The 17,500-nt window shown below is 34.7% G+C and overlaps 1 protein-coding gene across 2 annotated transcripts in view; it reads left to right on the forward strand.

Annotated features, from left to right (window-relative positions):
• Positions 1-17,500, forward strand: part of LOC144978282 (uncharacterized) — a 60,770-nt gene that overhangs the window by 11,166 nt on the left and 32,104 nt on the right. For both annotated transcript variants that reach the window (XM_078924129.1, XM_078924128.1), the window contains exons 2-6: positions 5,167-5,418; positions 10,382-10,505; positions 13,500-13,561; positions 14,458-14,535; positions 14,862-14,889. In XM_078924129.1, coding sequence (XP_078780255.1) covers positions 5,183-5,418; positions 10,382-10,505; positions 13,500-13,561; positions 14,458-14,535; positions 14,862-14,889 — 528 coding nt within the window. In that variant the 5' untranslated portion in view covers positions 5,167-5,182. The remainder of the gene's footprint in view (positions 1-5,166; positions 5,419-10,381; positions 10,506-13,499; positions 13,562-14,457; positions 14,536-14,861; positions 14,890-17,500) is intronic.

Here is a 17,500-nt window from a genome sequence, read left to right on the forward strand (position 1 = left end):
TAATGTATGATGATGATGATGATGATGATGATGATGATGATGATGATGATGATGATGATGATAATAATAATAATAATAATAATAATGTATGATGATGATGATGATGATGATGATGATAATAATAATAATAATAATAATAAAATAATAATAATAATAATAATATAATAATAATAATGATGATGATGATGATGATGATGATAATAATAATAATAATTAATAATAATAATAATAATAATAATAATAATTGTATGATGATGATGATGATGATGATGATGATGATGATGATGATGATGATGATGAGGATGATGATGATGATTATGATGATGATGATGATAATAATAATAATAACAATAATAATAATACTGTCAATATCACCGGCGTTTAGAATTCCTTTTCCTTGAACTGCCTTTTCTAGAATTCAGAAGAAATGGGGAATTTAATTTACAACATAAAAGACAAAAATCCATCAATTCTGTCAATATTTTCCAACATTTCATAAACTAGGGACTATGAGTATAACATAAATTTCAAGGTCTCAGACCAGATGTAAGAGAGAACTAAACGCACGTATAGTGAAAAGTTGGAATAGTCTTTTTATTAACAGAAATAATGCATGTTCATTTAACCGATTTAAAATCATTATTGATAAAAAGTTAACTTCTCTTAAATTAAAAAAAAATATCCTGCCTTTTTGGGGTAAACTATATGATACTTCTTCTCCCTTTTCTTTTGGTTCTATTTATTGTATCTTTATAAACGTTTACTTTGTCAATTGATTAAAGAAAGGCTATTAGCCCGAAACTTTCCCTTTCAGGTATTTTATTCTATTTTGTAGCTGCTATAATTGATAATAATCATTGAAATCTTGAGTCACGTTAGATATATTAAATCATGGATTTTCAATAATTGTATTGTATTTGTATTTTGATTGGGTTTATGTTTGGAATCGTTTGGAAGTCTAAGCCAAAATAAACCTAAAATTTTCAAACTATAAATTCTGAGCATTTGGCATTTAGGGGAGAAGTACGCAATAAAGTTACAAAAAAAATATTGCTTAATACGGTATAAAGCAACTTCATTATTTTAAACATCAAACGTTTAATTCAATGAATAGGGCGTGCATTGAGCAATGACTTCTATCGCTACAGCAGCCATATTGAGTTTTTGTTTGTGTTTTGATATATATCAGAGACTAAATAATTAAACAAGCTTAAAGATGAAAAATAAGGTAACTCGATTTTCAGCGTCTTGTACGCCCACACTCAATACCAGATCAAGATGTCGGAAGGGAAGAGAGGGAGTCAGATTTGCTTTCATATACTAATCATAGAATCAAAGTCTATCCTAGGAATTCGACTGCCCATGACGAAATACCAGAATTCCTCAACCGTTGCTGGAATGATTGCCTCTTGAAGTTAATTCGAGATCAGAGCTGAAATAAAGCTACCCTCTGTCATTATCTTAATAAGCTTTCAGGATCACTCCTTCAGACGTGTGAGGGGTTACAACACACAGATTATACCTCGAGATTCTTATAGTGCTAGTACCTGGACTAGCTTTAGTCCACTCAATATACCACAATGGCTACTTATAATGAGAATTGATATAACTACTAATCTTAACAAAGAAGCAGTACTCTGTAACTTTCCTATACTTTTTGACCTGTAAAATGTGGTCTTTCATTGCAAGAACAATGTGTGACTTGAGGTATTATGGCGTTAAAGTGAAGCATGAATTGAACTAACTTAATGTGCTGGAGTATTTATCGATCACATAAGAACTTTGGTGATAGACTTAGGCAGGATTGAGGATATCCTAAACTAAAGATAAATATGTATATTTATACATCGCGTTATTGTTGGGAATCGTCATATTTATTTAATGCGTTTTGCGATGCTTTATACTTCATAGCAGGCTATTTGGGTCAAACGGCGTTTTGGTTTGTTGTGCTTCACTGCAGCTGACGCCTGGGTTATTCCAGTCTTCCCCTGGAATAGACCCTAAAAAACCCCATTCCCCTATGGGATGAATAAAGCAAATTGTAATATTTTTTCTTTAAGACAACAAAAACACTTCCATTTTATTCAGTGCTAGCCTCAAGTTATATAAATATAAATATAAAGTTATATAAATGCTGGTTTTTGTTCATACTGTACGCGGCTTCCTTTGGAAAGATCATCGGCGAAAACAACATCGACCACCATCTATACGTCAATGACACACAACTGTACACGCATGTGTGTTGCAAATCGCTTGGAACAACAACGCACAAATTTGAGACCTGCACTCAAGATATCAAGAAATGGATGACCGATAACAGTCTAATGACCTTTTGTCCATGTTTACGTAATGCGTAGTGCGCAATGCGTAAAGAACGTTTAAATGGACATTCAACTAAAGTGTATTCATGTATCCGTCATGCATGGTGCATGCATTGTGCGTATTCGAATGATAGAGCCATCGTTCGAATAGGCATGACGCGGCTACACGGACACCGGAAGCGAAAAAATCCAGGGCAATTTCCAAGAGTTTCACGAGTGTTCTGTTTTGTTTTTAACACATCGTTCACAAAATGCCACGGAATTTCATTACAGATTATGTTCTCGTTCAATTGATAGAGATCTCGCAAGGCAAAATCCTGCCATTTTCTATTCGTCCAGGAAGGTTCACGCCAACTGTGTTGTCTTTTCCTCAATCTCAGATAGTACATAAAACATAACAAATGACGATGTCTTCACTCTCATCTTCCTGTTTCGGCGTTTTCGACAAGTAAGGAGCAATAACCAACCCGTGATTGATTTGAGGTCAAAAAGAACAAACTGACGCATCGCGGGAATTGATATACATGGAAACATAGAAACGGGCAATACGCCACTAAGCATTACGCCAATCGTATTGCGCACCGAGCATTACGGACATATGGAAACTAGGCTTAAAGTTGAATGCTGGCAAAATAGAACTGATACTATTTCGCAAGAAAGGGACAGAGTGTTGCGTGAATTTTATTTTTGTAAATGAAACATAAATATAAAAACTTAGATGTTTATCTAGACGAATTCTACGCTTACAACGATCATATCACCAAAACTTGTCAAACCCTCTACTTTCATCTAAAAAAGCATTTAGTCACCGAAACAACAAAGTTATTGATTAACTCCCTTATCACTACTCGTATAGATTACTGCAATTCTCTTCTCTTTGGCACACCAAGAGTCTGTACTGACAACTTCAGAAAATACAAAACAACCCCTTAAAATAAACATCACCCCAATTCTCAAGAAATTGAATTGGTTGCCAATAGAGAAGAGAATTGAGTTCAAAATTGCATGTTTTGTTTACATTGGTATTGATGATCTATCACCTGATTACTTGTAAAAACTCTACAATAATATCTTCTTCATCAGTTCTTCTTCAGTCCATACTCTCACGATCAAAGCTTTTAGATTGATCTTTTAGTAACGCTTCACCTTCTATTTGGAATTTCCTCACATTGAAAAATAGAAATTGTCAGTCATTTGAAACGGAGCTGTTTGAAAGGCCTATGGTTAAATAGAGTTAAAACATCTTTAAATGACTGTGACGTGTCTGATCTAGCCCTCTGAAATACGATTTCTTCCCCTTGTATTGCTACCATCATTTTATATAGGTGTTTGTATCTGTGTGGTCAGTGTGTTTGTGTGTGTGTGTGTGTGTGTGTGTGTGTGTTGATGCATGTATTTCTATAGATAGTTCGAAGCTGAAGTTATTGTTTGTTTTGTTTTTGTGTTTTTGCCATCCGCGTTTATGAGTAATTATCCAGACTATAAACGATCATGGTTACACAAACTTTTGTGTGTTGGTTCATTATACTTTGCGCAGCGCAAACAATCTATAATATGTGAGTAGATATGTATTTATTTTATGTATTGGTGTCTGTGTATGTGTACATGTGTATATATATATATATATATACAGATGAATGTTTCATTGTTTATAGATTATGTAAGATTTATATATATAAAGCGTCAACAAGTAATTGCAAAGGAATTGCACACTATACAAATGCTATTATTCTTATGATGATGGTGGTGATGATGATGATTAGTATTAATATTATTATTATTATTATTATTATTATTATTATTATTATTATTATTATTATTATTATTATTATTAGTATTATCATTATTATTATTATAATTATTATTATTATTATTAATTATTATTATTATTATTATTATTATTATTATTATTATTATTATATTATTTTATTATTATTATTATTATTATTATTATTATTATTATTATTATTATTATTATTATTATTATTATTATTATTATTATTATTATTATGTATATATGATTGTATGTATGTATGTATGTATAAAACATTTTGTTCCACTTCTACAATATTGTTTAGAGGATTCGCTCTCTCCAGAAAGAAGATAGCGAATGCTCGAAACAATATTGTAGTAATCGAACAAAACTGGACTTGAAATATTTTACAAATAGCTCCTTTTATCAAAGAGTTGAGCACACATGATTTAAAAAAAAATAAAAAATATTTATATATGTGTGTGTGTGTGTGTGTGTGTGTGTGTGGGTATAAGGTTTAAATGTCATAATATGAATTGCTTTTTCTCTATAATAAAATTAAGAACTCCTTTAAAGACAGCGATACTCATCACACATGAGAGTCAATTTGTATAAAGAAGAAGGAGTAGATGAGGATGAAGAGGATTAGGAAGAGGAGGAGGAAGAGAAGAAGAAGAAGAAGAAGAAGAAGAAGAAGAAGAAGAAGAAGAAGAAGAAGAAGAAGAAGAAGAAGAAGAAGAAGAAGAAGAAGAAGAAGAAGAAGAAGAAGAAGAAGAAGAAGAAGAAGAAGAAAGAAGAAGAAGAAGAAGAAGAAGAGAGAAGAAGAGAGAGGAGAGAAGAAGAAGAGAAGAGAGAAGGAGAGAAGGAGAAGAAAAAAAAGAAGAAGAAGAGAAGAAGAAGAAGAAGAAGAAGAAGGAGGAGGAGGAGGAGGAGGGGGAGGAGAAGAAAAAGAAGAAGAAGAAGAGAAGAAGAATGTACTTTTTTCCTGATAAAAGCTAATTGTAGTTTTATTTTATTTTAATGCAATGTTGCAATATTTTCACTCTTAGAAAAAAATAATAATTGATATTCTTAATTCTATTTTTCTTCCAGATAAGTCGTGTACACCATGAAAAATAAGGACACGTCATTTGATGCAGATGACGAAGAAGAAGATGATGAAGAAGACGTGGTAGAAGATTCGGAGCGAACTTCATCCACAGCAAGTGATTCAAACGGACATGTAAGGCACCAGCCGGCTACAAAACAAGATGGAGACCCGGACAAACCTCCAACTAATGTGAAAAAATCCGTGGCACAGATAATGCGGGACAAGAAAAAACAAACACAACTAACATTACAATGGTGAGTAGTACTAACTGGGCTGCATCAGGCCTGAAAAACAGATGGTTTCAGGTACAAGAAACAACACACACAATAAGATCTTTCTTTATCCTTATCCTCCTCTTCATTCTTCACATCCACTTAATCCTCCCCTTCCTCCTCCTCCACCCCTCTCTTTCTCCTTCTTCTTTTCCACCTCCTTCCTCCTCCTCCTCCTCCTCTTCCTCCTCCTCCTCTTCCTCCTCCTCCTCCTCTGTTCTTCTCTCTACTCTCCTCTCTCCTCCTCTTCTCTATCTCTTCTCTCTCTACTCTCACTCTCTACTACTCACTACTACTACTACTACTATTCTCTATCTACTACTACTACTACTACTACTACTACTATACTACTACTACTACTACTACTACCTACTACTACTACTACTACTACTACTACTACTACTACTACTACTACTACTACTACTACTACTACTACTACTACTACTACTACTATTTACTACTACTACTACTACTACTACTCACTAACACTTACTACTACTACTACTACTACCTTCTACTCACTTACTATCTTCTACTACCTTACAATACTACTACTACTACTACTACTACTACTACTACTACTACTCTACTACTACTACTACTACTACTACTATCTACTACTACTACTACTACTTACTACTACTACTACTACTTCTACTACTACTACTACTACTACTACTACTACTACTACTACTACTACTACTACTACTACTTCCTCTTATTCTTTCACCTTTCATTATACTTCTTTTCTTTACAATGCAACCTTCCACAATGTTTGATACAACTTAATATTATGAGGTAAAGAATGCTATACTCTCAGCAGGTTATTCGTCTACCAATCTGTAAAAATTAGTTTTATACTTTTTTAAAATTTGCTAGTAATTCTGTGCTCATTGGCAAAAACTAAACATGGGCTGTAGGGAACAATTTAGACCCATAAACTTGTATAGAGGGGGGAGGGGGGTGGGGGGAGGGGGGGGGGGGGGGGGGCGGCGACGGCGAGCGAAGTGGTCGAGTGGTCAACCATTGCACTTTGGCCCGGAGAGTCCCGGGATCGAGCCCCACTTCAGGAACTTTCGTTTCTTTTTCCTTGCCCAAGAGCATTACCACCGAATTTGCTCAATTTCGACAACATGGGTGATCCCTGTTGACATGAGACATCTTGTTTGATGGATTATCTATAATATTCCTTCATGGACGGCGATATCCACTGATGCCGTTGCGGAAGATGTAATTTTATTTACATTTTAACCTTCTATTTTAAAGAATAGATGATAGTTATCTTTTCTCGTTTATCGAAGAAAAAAAAACAAAACAAAACAAAAAAAAAAAAAAAAAAAAAAAAAAAACTCCCCCATTGGAACCGAAAAATATCTGCCTCTGAGCAATATTGAGATGTTTAAGGTGCGAGACAGCAATTATCATTCTGACAAAATTAGTCGTTTTATGATGATGATGATGATGATGATGATGATGTTGATGATGATAATAATAATATTATTATTATTATTAATAATAATAATAATAATAATAATAATAATAATAATAATAATAATAATAATAATTAATAATAATATGATCATAATAATAATAATAATAATAATAATAATAATAATAATAATAATAATACATGGCATTTATATCGCGCATTTTCATCACTGTGTGATGCTCAATGCGCGTTACAAATAAATATTTTTAAAATATCTAAAGGAAAATCAAGGATAAAAAGACTGTGGGCATCAAAGTCTGACGCTGATCCCTCCAAACCCATGCCTCTGTGCTGCTTTGAACACAGAACAAAGAGATGGCCGAGACTTAAATGCCCACATATTTTTCCATTTCCAAATCGAGTCCATAAAAGTGAAATAGCTGATAATATGCCGTACTCTGGAAAAACTCATATTTAATAATTTGGCCAAAAAACGATCGATTTAAATGTCCTTTATCTTTGCAAAAACTCTGAAACTTGGGACTTCGCGAAGTCCCAGGTTTGAGAGTTTTTGCCAAGATAAGAGCATTGAAATCGATCGATATTTAAAGGACGAGTTTTCTGGTCAAATTTTTAAATATGGGTTTTTTTTTTTTTTTGGCTTTTCTCCAGCGTACGGCAGGGATGTCGTTATCAGTAATGTACTCTTCTACCCCCACGACTGGGGAATTCAACTCGCTACTTTCTCCATCACTAACGCTGTTCAAACAAGGGCTTTTTAATCTTATCTCCCTATTCTATAAAACCTTGTACGGACCCATTTGTTTGATCACTTTCTAGCCAGATAAAGTAGCAGCACTGGACACATCAGTAGAGGCAGTAGCAGCCGTCAACGGATGGAGAAAGATAACATGGACTATTCTGCCATGATCTATATTGACAAAACACATTTGTTTGATTTTCCAAAGACAATTCTGCTTCTCAAATAGGCTTCAACAGTCGTGACGTCCCTCGTAACGACGCATAGTAACTTAGTAACTGGTTCTAAACTATGGGAACAATGGCGGACGCCCTTCTGAAATACTTCTCCGACGAGCATTAAAGTGTATCCAGGGGGAAAAAACATTATAAATCTGATCATGTTTTGAGTTTTATCCATTCTGATCGCATGACATGTGAAAAAGTTCCTGCCAGCATGAAGACTTCAAAGTACAAATATTCTTTGTTTAGAAACAAGCTACTCGTTGCTGGGAGTACGTGACATCAGACTAATGAATCCTATTTCTATCAAACAGCATGACCTAGTCAAAAAAGTCTTAAACCTGAAATAGATTTGAAAAAAGTAACAGCCCTTGTACTTTTTGACAATTTTGGAGTCATTTTGTGCGGCTACTTTTTTGTCCAGTTGAATGACACTCACCTTCGAATCCGAAGGCCCTGGGTTCAAGTCCCGCTCTGGGGGGCGCATAGTTCAGTCCTTGGAAATGGCTCTTTATTCACATTCTATTCTTTCACCTTACTCGGGTGTAAAATGAGTTAACACCGTTGACACCGTTGTCTCTGTCGGAAATAAATTGTAATATTGCCGAACAAGTTTCACGTCTCGTCGTACATGTTTAGTGTTGCTGGTGGCTAGAGACCCCTTGAGCACGTTTAGTGGATATTGCGCTATATAAAAGTTCGAGATTTTTTGGTACTTTTTAAGAAGTTGAGTCATTTCAATCCATCAATATGAAATAAAATTTATCGAGTCAAAAACGAGTAAAAATATTTTCCAAGTGTAAAGTTGTATGTAACAGATAACCTGTTTTGTGGCCACTGTTCTCTTGCCATCACAGCATCCGTGAGTTATGATCAATATCTTATTATAGATAGTATGCGCTTGACCAAGAAGCTCACAACATTGCCATCCGGAAGTATAACGGACCAACACTCAAAACTCTGTGTAACCTTGACATTTTATAGTCTGGTTAATATAGTTAAGTGAGAATTATTCACAAACATGGATGGCAGAAAACAATAACAAAGGCCTGATTTACGTTCTATCTATAAAGAAGTCGGTGGTCTTAGTACAAACACAGAATAGCAGTCCTGTCCAAAAGATAGAAAGCAAGGACTGGCGTTAACGATTCTTAAACCACAATAATTCCAGTTTTCTATGGCCACTGTTCTCATGTCATCACAGCATCCTTGAGTTTTCATCAGCATTCCCTAATAACGAAGTCGATGGTCTTATTACACCTACAGAATAACAGTCCTATCCAAAAGATAGAAAGCAAGGAATGACGTCAACACTTCCTTAACCACAATAAACACCGTCTTCTATAGCTCTAAAAGTAATTTTTAAAAAAAAAACAAAAAACAAAAAAAACATTATAAATTGGCGGAATTTTACTTCTAATCTCTACTTGAAAAAAGAGATTCCAAGCTTCAAACTAACGCGTGAAAATGGAGAGGCTTCGTATAGGAACGATTCAGACAATAGACGTTTCGGGTACAAACCCTTCGGCAGCACAACAATACACAAATTAACGTGGAAAACAAATAAAACAAGTTATTTTGCCCTTTATTTTATTTTATTTGTTTTAATCGACCCTGACTTTAGAAAAAACTATCAAACCTACCATCATCATCATCATCATCATCATCATCATCATCATCATCATCATCATCATCATCATCATCATCATCATCATCAACCTCATCATCATCATCATCGTCACCATCATCATCATCATCATCATCATAAGCATTGAAAGTTTCTTGGTGTGTTTGTGTTTTTTTATTTTTATTTTTGTTATATAGGGGGGGGGGGGGGGGGTGCCTTCGTAGTTGTTTTTGTTTGGGTTTTTTTTTGGGGGGGGGGGGGGGGGGTGGGAGTTGTTGTATTTTTAAAGGACTGATAGTATGCGATGTTGTAACATTCTTAACAGTTTGGTCAGCTGGGAAAAAATAATAAGTATCCAATCTACGAAGGTGAGGCGGATTTTGGTTAGAGCAAATCACTTCTCTGACTGTCTAAAAAACGGCAACATCAATTTGAAAACCGGTCACCATTTTTGACCAATAATAAATGAGTGAAAAGATTTAACTTTGAACTTATCACCCTTTTCGCTATCTATAGATAGTATGCGCTTGGCTAAGAAGCTCATAACATTGCCATCCGGAAGTATAACGGACCAACACACAAAACGGTGTGTATCCATGAACGTTTATAGTCTGGTTAATACAGTTCAGTGAGAATAACTCACAAACGCGGATGGCAAAATATAACAACAAAGGCTTGAGTGACGTCATCTTCGAACTATCTATATTGGACAAGAGCCACGCTTCTGGCTGTAAAAAATGGCAATAATCGCATTTTTTGGCTGTCTTAAAAAAACCCTAAACAATAATCACATTTCGTGCTGTCTTAAAACAATAAATATCCAATTTCTGCTCACCATTTTAAATTTCAATCCCGACTGCGGAAAATTAAAATTCATGTATTTAATGTAAATGCATGTCTGTCACCAGGTTAGAAGACAACTATTGTATCTGCGAGGGTGTCTGTCTTCCCAGATGTATTCTCTACTCTCACTATTTGGACTTTTGTCACAAAGAAAACCTTGAACCTGCTTGTGCAGCTACATTTGGAAAGGTAAACATTCCATACTTCTGTTTTCCTTTTCTTTATTTCATTTGCATAAGATTCTGTAATGTTGATTAATATTTTGTATATTTATTTATTTATTTAATTATTTGTTTACTTGCTTATCTATCTATCTTTCTATATATTTCCTATTAATTTGATCAGTGATATATTTGACATATAATCTTTCTTTTCTCTTTGTTGTTTATTGACGTGATGATAGTAATGGAAGTTGTAGTTTTATTTTGTTTTCACCATCATTGTATTCGTTGTAGCTGTTATTGTTGCTGTCAATGCAGTAATATTGATCACAACAAGACTCTTAGCTCTTAGGGTGTAATAACATAGAATAATTCTTTTGGTAAGAGAGATAACAGATTGACCACAACTAAAACACTCCCTATCCCCCTTAGTTATCGAAATGGCAGCAGCGGCTTGTTTTTCCTTTTGATCGTCTTTCATCGTTGTCATATCTTGGGGAAAAAATACCCGATTATTTCCAACAACATCAAAAGTGTCCGGGGAAAAACAAACGATTCATGAAACAAATGTCTGCTTGGTTTGGTTGTTTTGAATACATTTAACAGAGGAGCTTTGATAAAAATGAGAATGTGTACTGGGAAAGTGTGAAGATCAAAGATCGGGATTTTACCACAGTCTGAATAGATGACGTCATTTGATAAGAATTTTATTGTTGAACTTAGGGAGAAAGTCGAGATATAAGAAATGTTGGTTAGGAACATTCTATAGATAGTATGCAGATGACGTCACTCAGGCCTTTGTTATTGTTTTTGCCATTCGCGTTTGTGAGTTGTTCTCACTAAACTGTATTAACCAGACTATGAAAGTTCATGGTTACACAGAGTGTGTGTGTTGGTCCGTTCTACTTCCGGATGGCAATGTTGTGAACTCCTTGGTCAAGCGCATTCTATCTATATATAAAGGACTCTTTTTAACTTCAATATATAAGTGTCAACGTTTAGGATGTTATTGTCTCATTTGTTTTTAGTAAGAATGTTTTGTATTGGGAAAATGTTTACGTTTCGGTGGCATTGAGTAGTTCAGTCGAGGGTCTCAGTGATTCTTAGTCTAATGGTCCTTGCTTTGGAACCAAAAGGGGTAAACAATGAGTTTATAGGGGCCTATTATTGAAAACTTGAGAAATCGTTATCAAGAGCTTCCTTAATGCATTTATGATATTTGATAATTAAGACGCCTGTCCTATTGGGCCATAAAGTTAAAGCGTTGATGATGTGTTTGTTGCTCGTGTTTACAAACCATTGACAGTGAGGAGTCGAAAAGATTTGTCGAGAACCTACTTTCATGGCAAAATTGTCAAATAGTAACCCTGTCTATGGGGTATGGGTTGATCACTTATTTGATCAAATGCCTTGTTACCGAGACATTATTATTTGATGAGATATGATTCTGTGGACATTTCAGATGTTGAAGAATGCCCGATAAAGATTTTGTCAGATTTTTTTCTATCTAACATTGGTATTAGATATTATAGATTTTTCGCCTGAGTCAACAATGGTTTCTAACAGGTGGATCAAATTAAGGCAAATGGAAAATTATTTATTTATTTCTTGATGATTGTTTTCATTACAATAAATTAATCATTTATTTACTGAACTAATTTTTTCATTCATTTATCTATTAATTAATTCATTCATTTATTATTTATTTATTATTTATTTATTTATTATTTATTTTATTATTTTATTTAATTTATTTATTTATTTATTTATCCATCAATTCATATATTTATCGATTCATTTATATATTATCTGTTTTAGTGTGTGTGTGTGTGTGTGTGTGTATGTGTGTGAAAGAGAGAGAGAGTGTGTGTATGTGTGTGGTGAGTGAGTGAGAGAGAGAGAGAGAGAGAGAGAGAGAGAGAGAGAGAGAGAGAGAGAGAGAGAGAGAGAGAGCATGTTAATAGGCGGCATGCTACCGAAGCATGAAATTACAGAAATTTTCTTATTCTTTTTTTTTTTTCAAATCAAATCATAATAACTAGATCTACGTAGACAGACAATACATATTCTAGTGTCTTATAATATTGTAAACACACTACGGAGCTTCACCCTCTCCTTGCCACCTATTGTAAAATCCTCACATTTGTTACAATGCAACCTTCACTTTTCTCATCCAGATTTCATTTCTTTTTGCTATAGCTATAAAAGCTTGACATTCTGTAATAGAACTCATATTGTCGAACAATAATATTATGTATAGAATGTTCTTGTCTGTTTTGTGTTGGGTGGGTGTGAAATTTTGGGGAAAATTCTGAAAATGACTGGTAAGGAGAGGGTGAAGCAACGTGTGCCATATAAATCTGCTACCGTTACAATTACCACTGACTTGTCATTTGTGACCCACCTAGTCAAACTGGTATTTTGTCGGAATGGAACACATGCGAAAAAGTGAAGTAAAAGTCAAAATTATCAGAACAACTATATTTATTCGGCTCCATGTTGTCTTGTGGTATGACACTCGCTTCAGATCGGAAGTTTCAGGATTCGAGTACCGCTCTGGGCGGCGCAGCATAGTTGAGTTCTTGGAAAAGGCTCGTTAATCTTTCGCTGTACTCAGGTGTAAAAATGAGAGCCTATCCGTTAACAGCGTTGTCTCTGTCCGAAAAAAACCCCTGTAATATTGCCTAACAGGCGTCATGTCTCGTCTTACATTTTAAGTGTTGCTGTTGGCTAGAGACCCATTCTAAAGCGCTTTGAGCACGTATATTGGATATCGCTTAATATAAAGCTTAAATTGTTTCTTTGTGGGGGGGAAGGAGTGCTGTATTTTTTTACTCAATAAAATCAATTAACTTAATCAAAGTTCAATTCTTTTTTTTTTTTTTACATAAATTCAGAATCCAGCATCAATATCACTCCAAAGTAAACCCGCTTTGAGACTATGGATTACATTTGTTAATAAATAACACCATTCTGTGCTGTCGTAAAACTCCACATTTCTCTTCTTATCATTTTCCAACAGACAATCCGACAAAAGTTTCCACATCTTACAACGAGGAGATTAGGTACCCGAGGTCATTCAAAGTACGTAGTATGGGTGATGTTACTCCTTTCAAGACAGAGCTGTCAATTACTTCTTCTTGTTTTTCTTCTTTTTCTCCTCCTCCTCCTCCTCCTCTTTCTCCCCTCCTCTCTCCTCCTCTCTCCTCCTTCCTCCTCCTTCCTCCTCTCCTCCTCCTCTCCTCCCCTCCTCCTCTTCCTCCCTTCCTCCTCCTCTCCTCTCTCCTCCTCCTCTTCCTCCTCCTCTTCCTCCCTCCTCCTCTTCCTCCTTCCTCTTCTTCTTCTTCTTCTTCTTCTTCTTCCTCTTCTTCTTCTTCTTCTTCTTCTTCTTCTTCTTCTTATTCTTCTCGGAAGTCGTCTTATTCTCCCAATCCACTTTCTATGTCCGATGTCACCAGCAGCTGATTCCAGTCATTATATACACAAATGACCTATAAACGGAGTTTGGCACTAGTTTTCACCAGAGAACCAAAAAAAAAAACAAAAAAAAACAACAAACAAAACAAAACAAAACAAAGCGCAAATTTTCTAGTTCGAATTGATGCTTATTGGAACAGTTACTGTAGTCTTGATTAAAACAGTACATTCTAATATGATACAACTAAATCTGTAGATATAAACAAATTTAACAATGGGTAAAGATTTATTTGGAAAAAAAAATAGTTCATTAATTAAGAATTTAACCTCACACATGGTTCCTATTTATAAAGAAGTGATTCTAAGCTTGCTATGAAGCCTTGGGCTGTGAAAAATACTGAACAGGAAATGAACAAACCAGCTTAAAAAGAGAACAAAATACCAAACACGGAATAATTAGGGCTCGAAAGCCTTCCTCGGCCAATAACAATAACAGATTTTAAGAAACAATAAACTGCTTTTTATAATATATATTATGACTCTTTGTATATTTTTAATTTCAGATACCATTATTATGGGATAGGCATTCGGGAAACTAGCCAGTATTATCACGCTGTATACTCTGGTAAAGGACTAACAAGGTAACGTGTTATTCATGAAGATTACGATGATTAAAAAGATGATGATAAATGATGAACAAAAACGGTTGATTTTATCATTTATGACAAGAACTCATTTCTGATCAAAATTGACCTTCTAACAAAACTTGACAATATCTCAGTTCAAACCTTTCCACCATCCGACTGATTAGGTCATTCACTGTAACATATAGTATAATATGTGTCATGAATGATGATAATAAAAGTGTGTGAACATAACAGCGCCAAATTCCTCATCATCAAAGCGCTTTAACTGATATATTTAAATCGGTTTTCATGAGATATTTTTATTTCCGGTTTGTTTTCAGATTTTCCGGCTGCAGGCTAAAGAACGAGGTAAGACTTATTTGTTCTACTGAATGCAGTCGTCTAAACTTGATCATATATAGAGCAACATCCACTAAACGTGTTCAAACGCTTTACAAGGCGTCCCTATCGAAAACTATACTTAACATCCAGGCCGAGATATGAAGTCTATTAGGCGATATTACAATTTTTCCGATATGGACAACCCTGTTACAGATCAGGTACTCTTTTTACAACTGAGTACTTGAGAAAATGTGGGTAAAGAGCCTTTTTCCAAAGCCTCAACTATGCGCCGCTCAAAGTGGGGCTCTAACCCTGGACTTGCCGGGCCAAAGACGAGTGTTATATCACAACAGCATGATATGGCCGCACAAAAAACATTGTGTAATCGTAAACATTGATTGCCAATTGATAGAAATTAGTGAGAACTAATCGCCCAACTGGTGGTCTAAAAATAATACCAAATTCGAACAAAAAAAAGAAAAGAATAACAAGCAGAGGTATGATAGCAACTCAACAGCTTGCATTGTATTTTGAGAAAAGTTTATATTATCATTTATTGGGGAGGGGGCGGGGCGGGCATATCCCCCCCCCCATTCCTAATAAACTCCAAACATGTTGGCTTAGCTGATTCATTACAAGATTGGTTAAGCTTTACTTGGTGGAAGATAACACAGGTCCTGATCGTAAATGTGTTTACCATCATCTTTGTAAAGGATTAACACACGGCTAGCTATTTACGTAGGTGGCGAGACACGGGCTTAATTCATACTCTTAAGTAAGAAGATATCGCAGATTTAGGCAAGGTAACTTAATGTGTTCAGATAAAGGGCTGAAATGTCACACCCAAATTCTATACTTATCATTATATTATATGAATTATTAAAGTAAATAAATATATTAATGTTGAGTGTATTCGAAGATTTAAAGTTGGAGAATAAGCTTTTAAAATTTTAGTATTTACCCTCCCCCACACACACACACGCCAAATTTAAATTCACCTACAGGTTTCAGTTTAGCATTTTTTTATTTTTAAAAATATATTTGATCCTTTTCTCTTTTCTCTCTCTCTCTCTCTCTCTCTCTCTCTCTCTCTCTCTCTCTCTCTCTCTCTCTCTAACCAGCTCTTTAAATATCCATGAGCTATCAGGTCATACGTCTAGTGATAAGTAAGGTTTTTTAAAATTCAAATTCCGTTTTGGGTTTAAAAATCCTTTTCTATAATTCGAGGTAGACCTTTACTTTGCTTTCAACTATGTTTTTGGTTAGTTTTTTGTTTTGTTTTGTTCATTTTGTTTTCATTTTCGTTTTCAGGGTTATTTTTGTTGTTGCTTTGATTCAATTGATTTTTGACTTGCCCATCTATCAATTATCCAAATTATCGGATTGATTTATTGCCCTTCGTCTTGAGCTTACAGATTTAAATTAGCAGTCCCGGTATCTTTCAATAAGATTTTTAAGTGTCATAAATTCAATAAGATTCTTTAAGTGTCATGAATTTCTTTCCACATGAATCCTGGACTATATCACTGTTTGTTGTTCTTGTGCTCTGTCTAACTCTCTCCTTACCAGCCAGTTTCAGGATTTTCCCCAAAACTTCACAACCAACTATCACTCAAACACAATTACAGTAAAGTTCTTGCGATACATACTTTCTTTAGCAAAACATGCTCTACAACACATTGTTCATTTTCTTTAATTTTTATGATGTACAAAATAAATTTGAATAAGAAAAATGTTGGTTGTATCGTAACGAATGTGACGATTTTCCTATAGTTGGCAAGGAGAGGGTTAAAGATTTTGACTTATGCTGAGTTGTGCTGTATTCAGGTTGAGGTGATTGTATGAAATCATTTCAAATTAAATATTACTTTTTATACAATAGAGATGGCCATTATATTTTTCAACTTTAAAAAAATCTCAGCCACCATTAAGTGCACGCCTTCCAGCAGAATCAGCTGGCCTACAAGCTTTCGAGCCTTTAACCCTCTCCTTACCAACTATAGGAAAATCGTCACATTCGTTACTATCCAATCAACATTTTTCTTATTCAAATTTCTCTTGTTCATCATAACATTTAAAGAAAGTGAACAGTGTGTTGTAGAGCATGTTTTGTTAAAGAAATTATTCATCGCATTAACTGTACTGCTGTTGTGTTTGAGTGATTAAAAAATTATTTTTATGTTAGTTGGGTGTGAAGTCTGGGGAAAATCCTGAAAATTGCTGGTAAGGAGAGAGTTAACTTAATAAGTACTGAATTTTGATGCAGTTACAGATGGGATCTCCGTGGCACACTCTGGGACACTACGCATTGTCGTGGCCAAAAAAAAAATATACGGCAAGCAGTTAATGGTTTTGGTAATCTATACTTATTTGGATGAAAGGCGTTTGAACATAGCTTTCTAATTCCTGTGTTCTTTGTAAATATAATATTTAAAAGTTTCTTTTTCTCGAATTGATTTACGTTTTCATTTCATTCTTTTGTTTGTTTGTTTTTAAAATTTGAGTTTTTGAATATAACGTCCATAATATCATGTGCTTGCCAAGCCATGAAGCCCCGAGACCTGGGTTTTATTCCGATTTCTGTAGCAGCAATTTCGATTGAGACCTTTCGCTGCCGTCCATATTCCACATTGGGGGG

The sequence above is a fragment of the Berghia stephanieae genome, chromosome 8 (assembly GCF_034508935.2).
Source record: "Berghia stephanieae isolate SIO BIC M18660-M18661 chromosome 8, UCSD_Bste_1.3, whole genome shotgun sequence".
Taxonomy (NCBI): domain Eukaryota; kingdom Metazoa; phylum Mollusca; class Gastropoda; order Nudibranchia; family Aeolidiidae; genus Berghia; species Berghia stephanieae.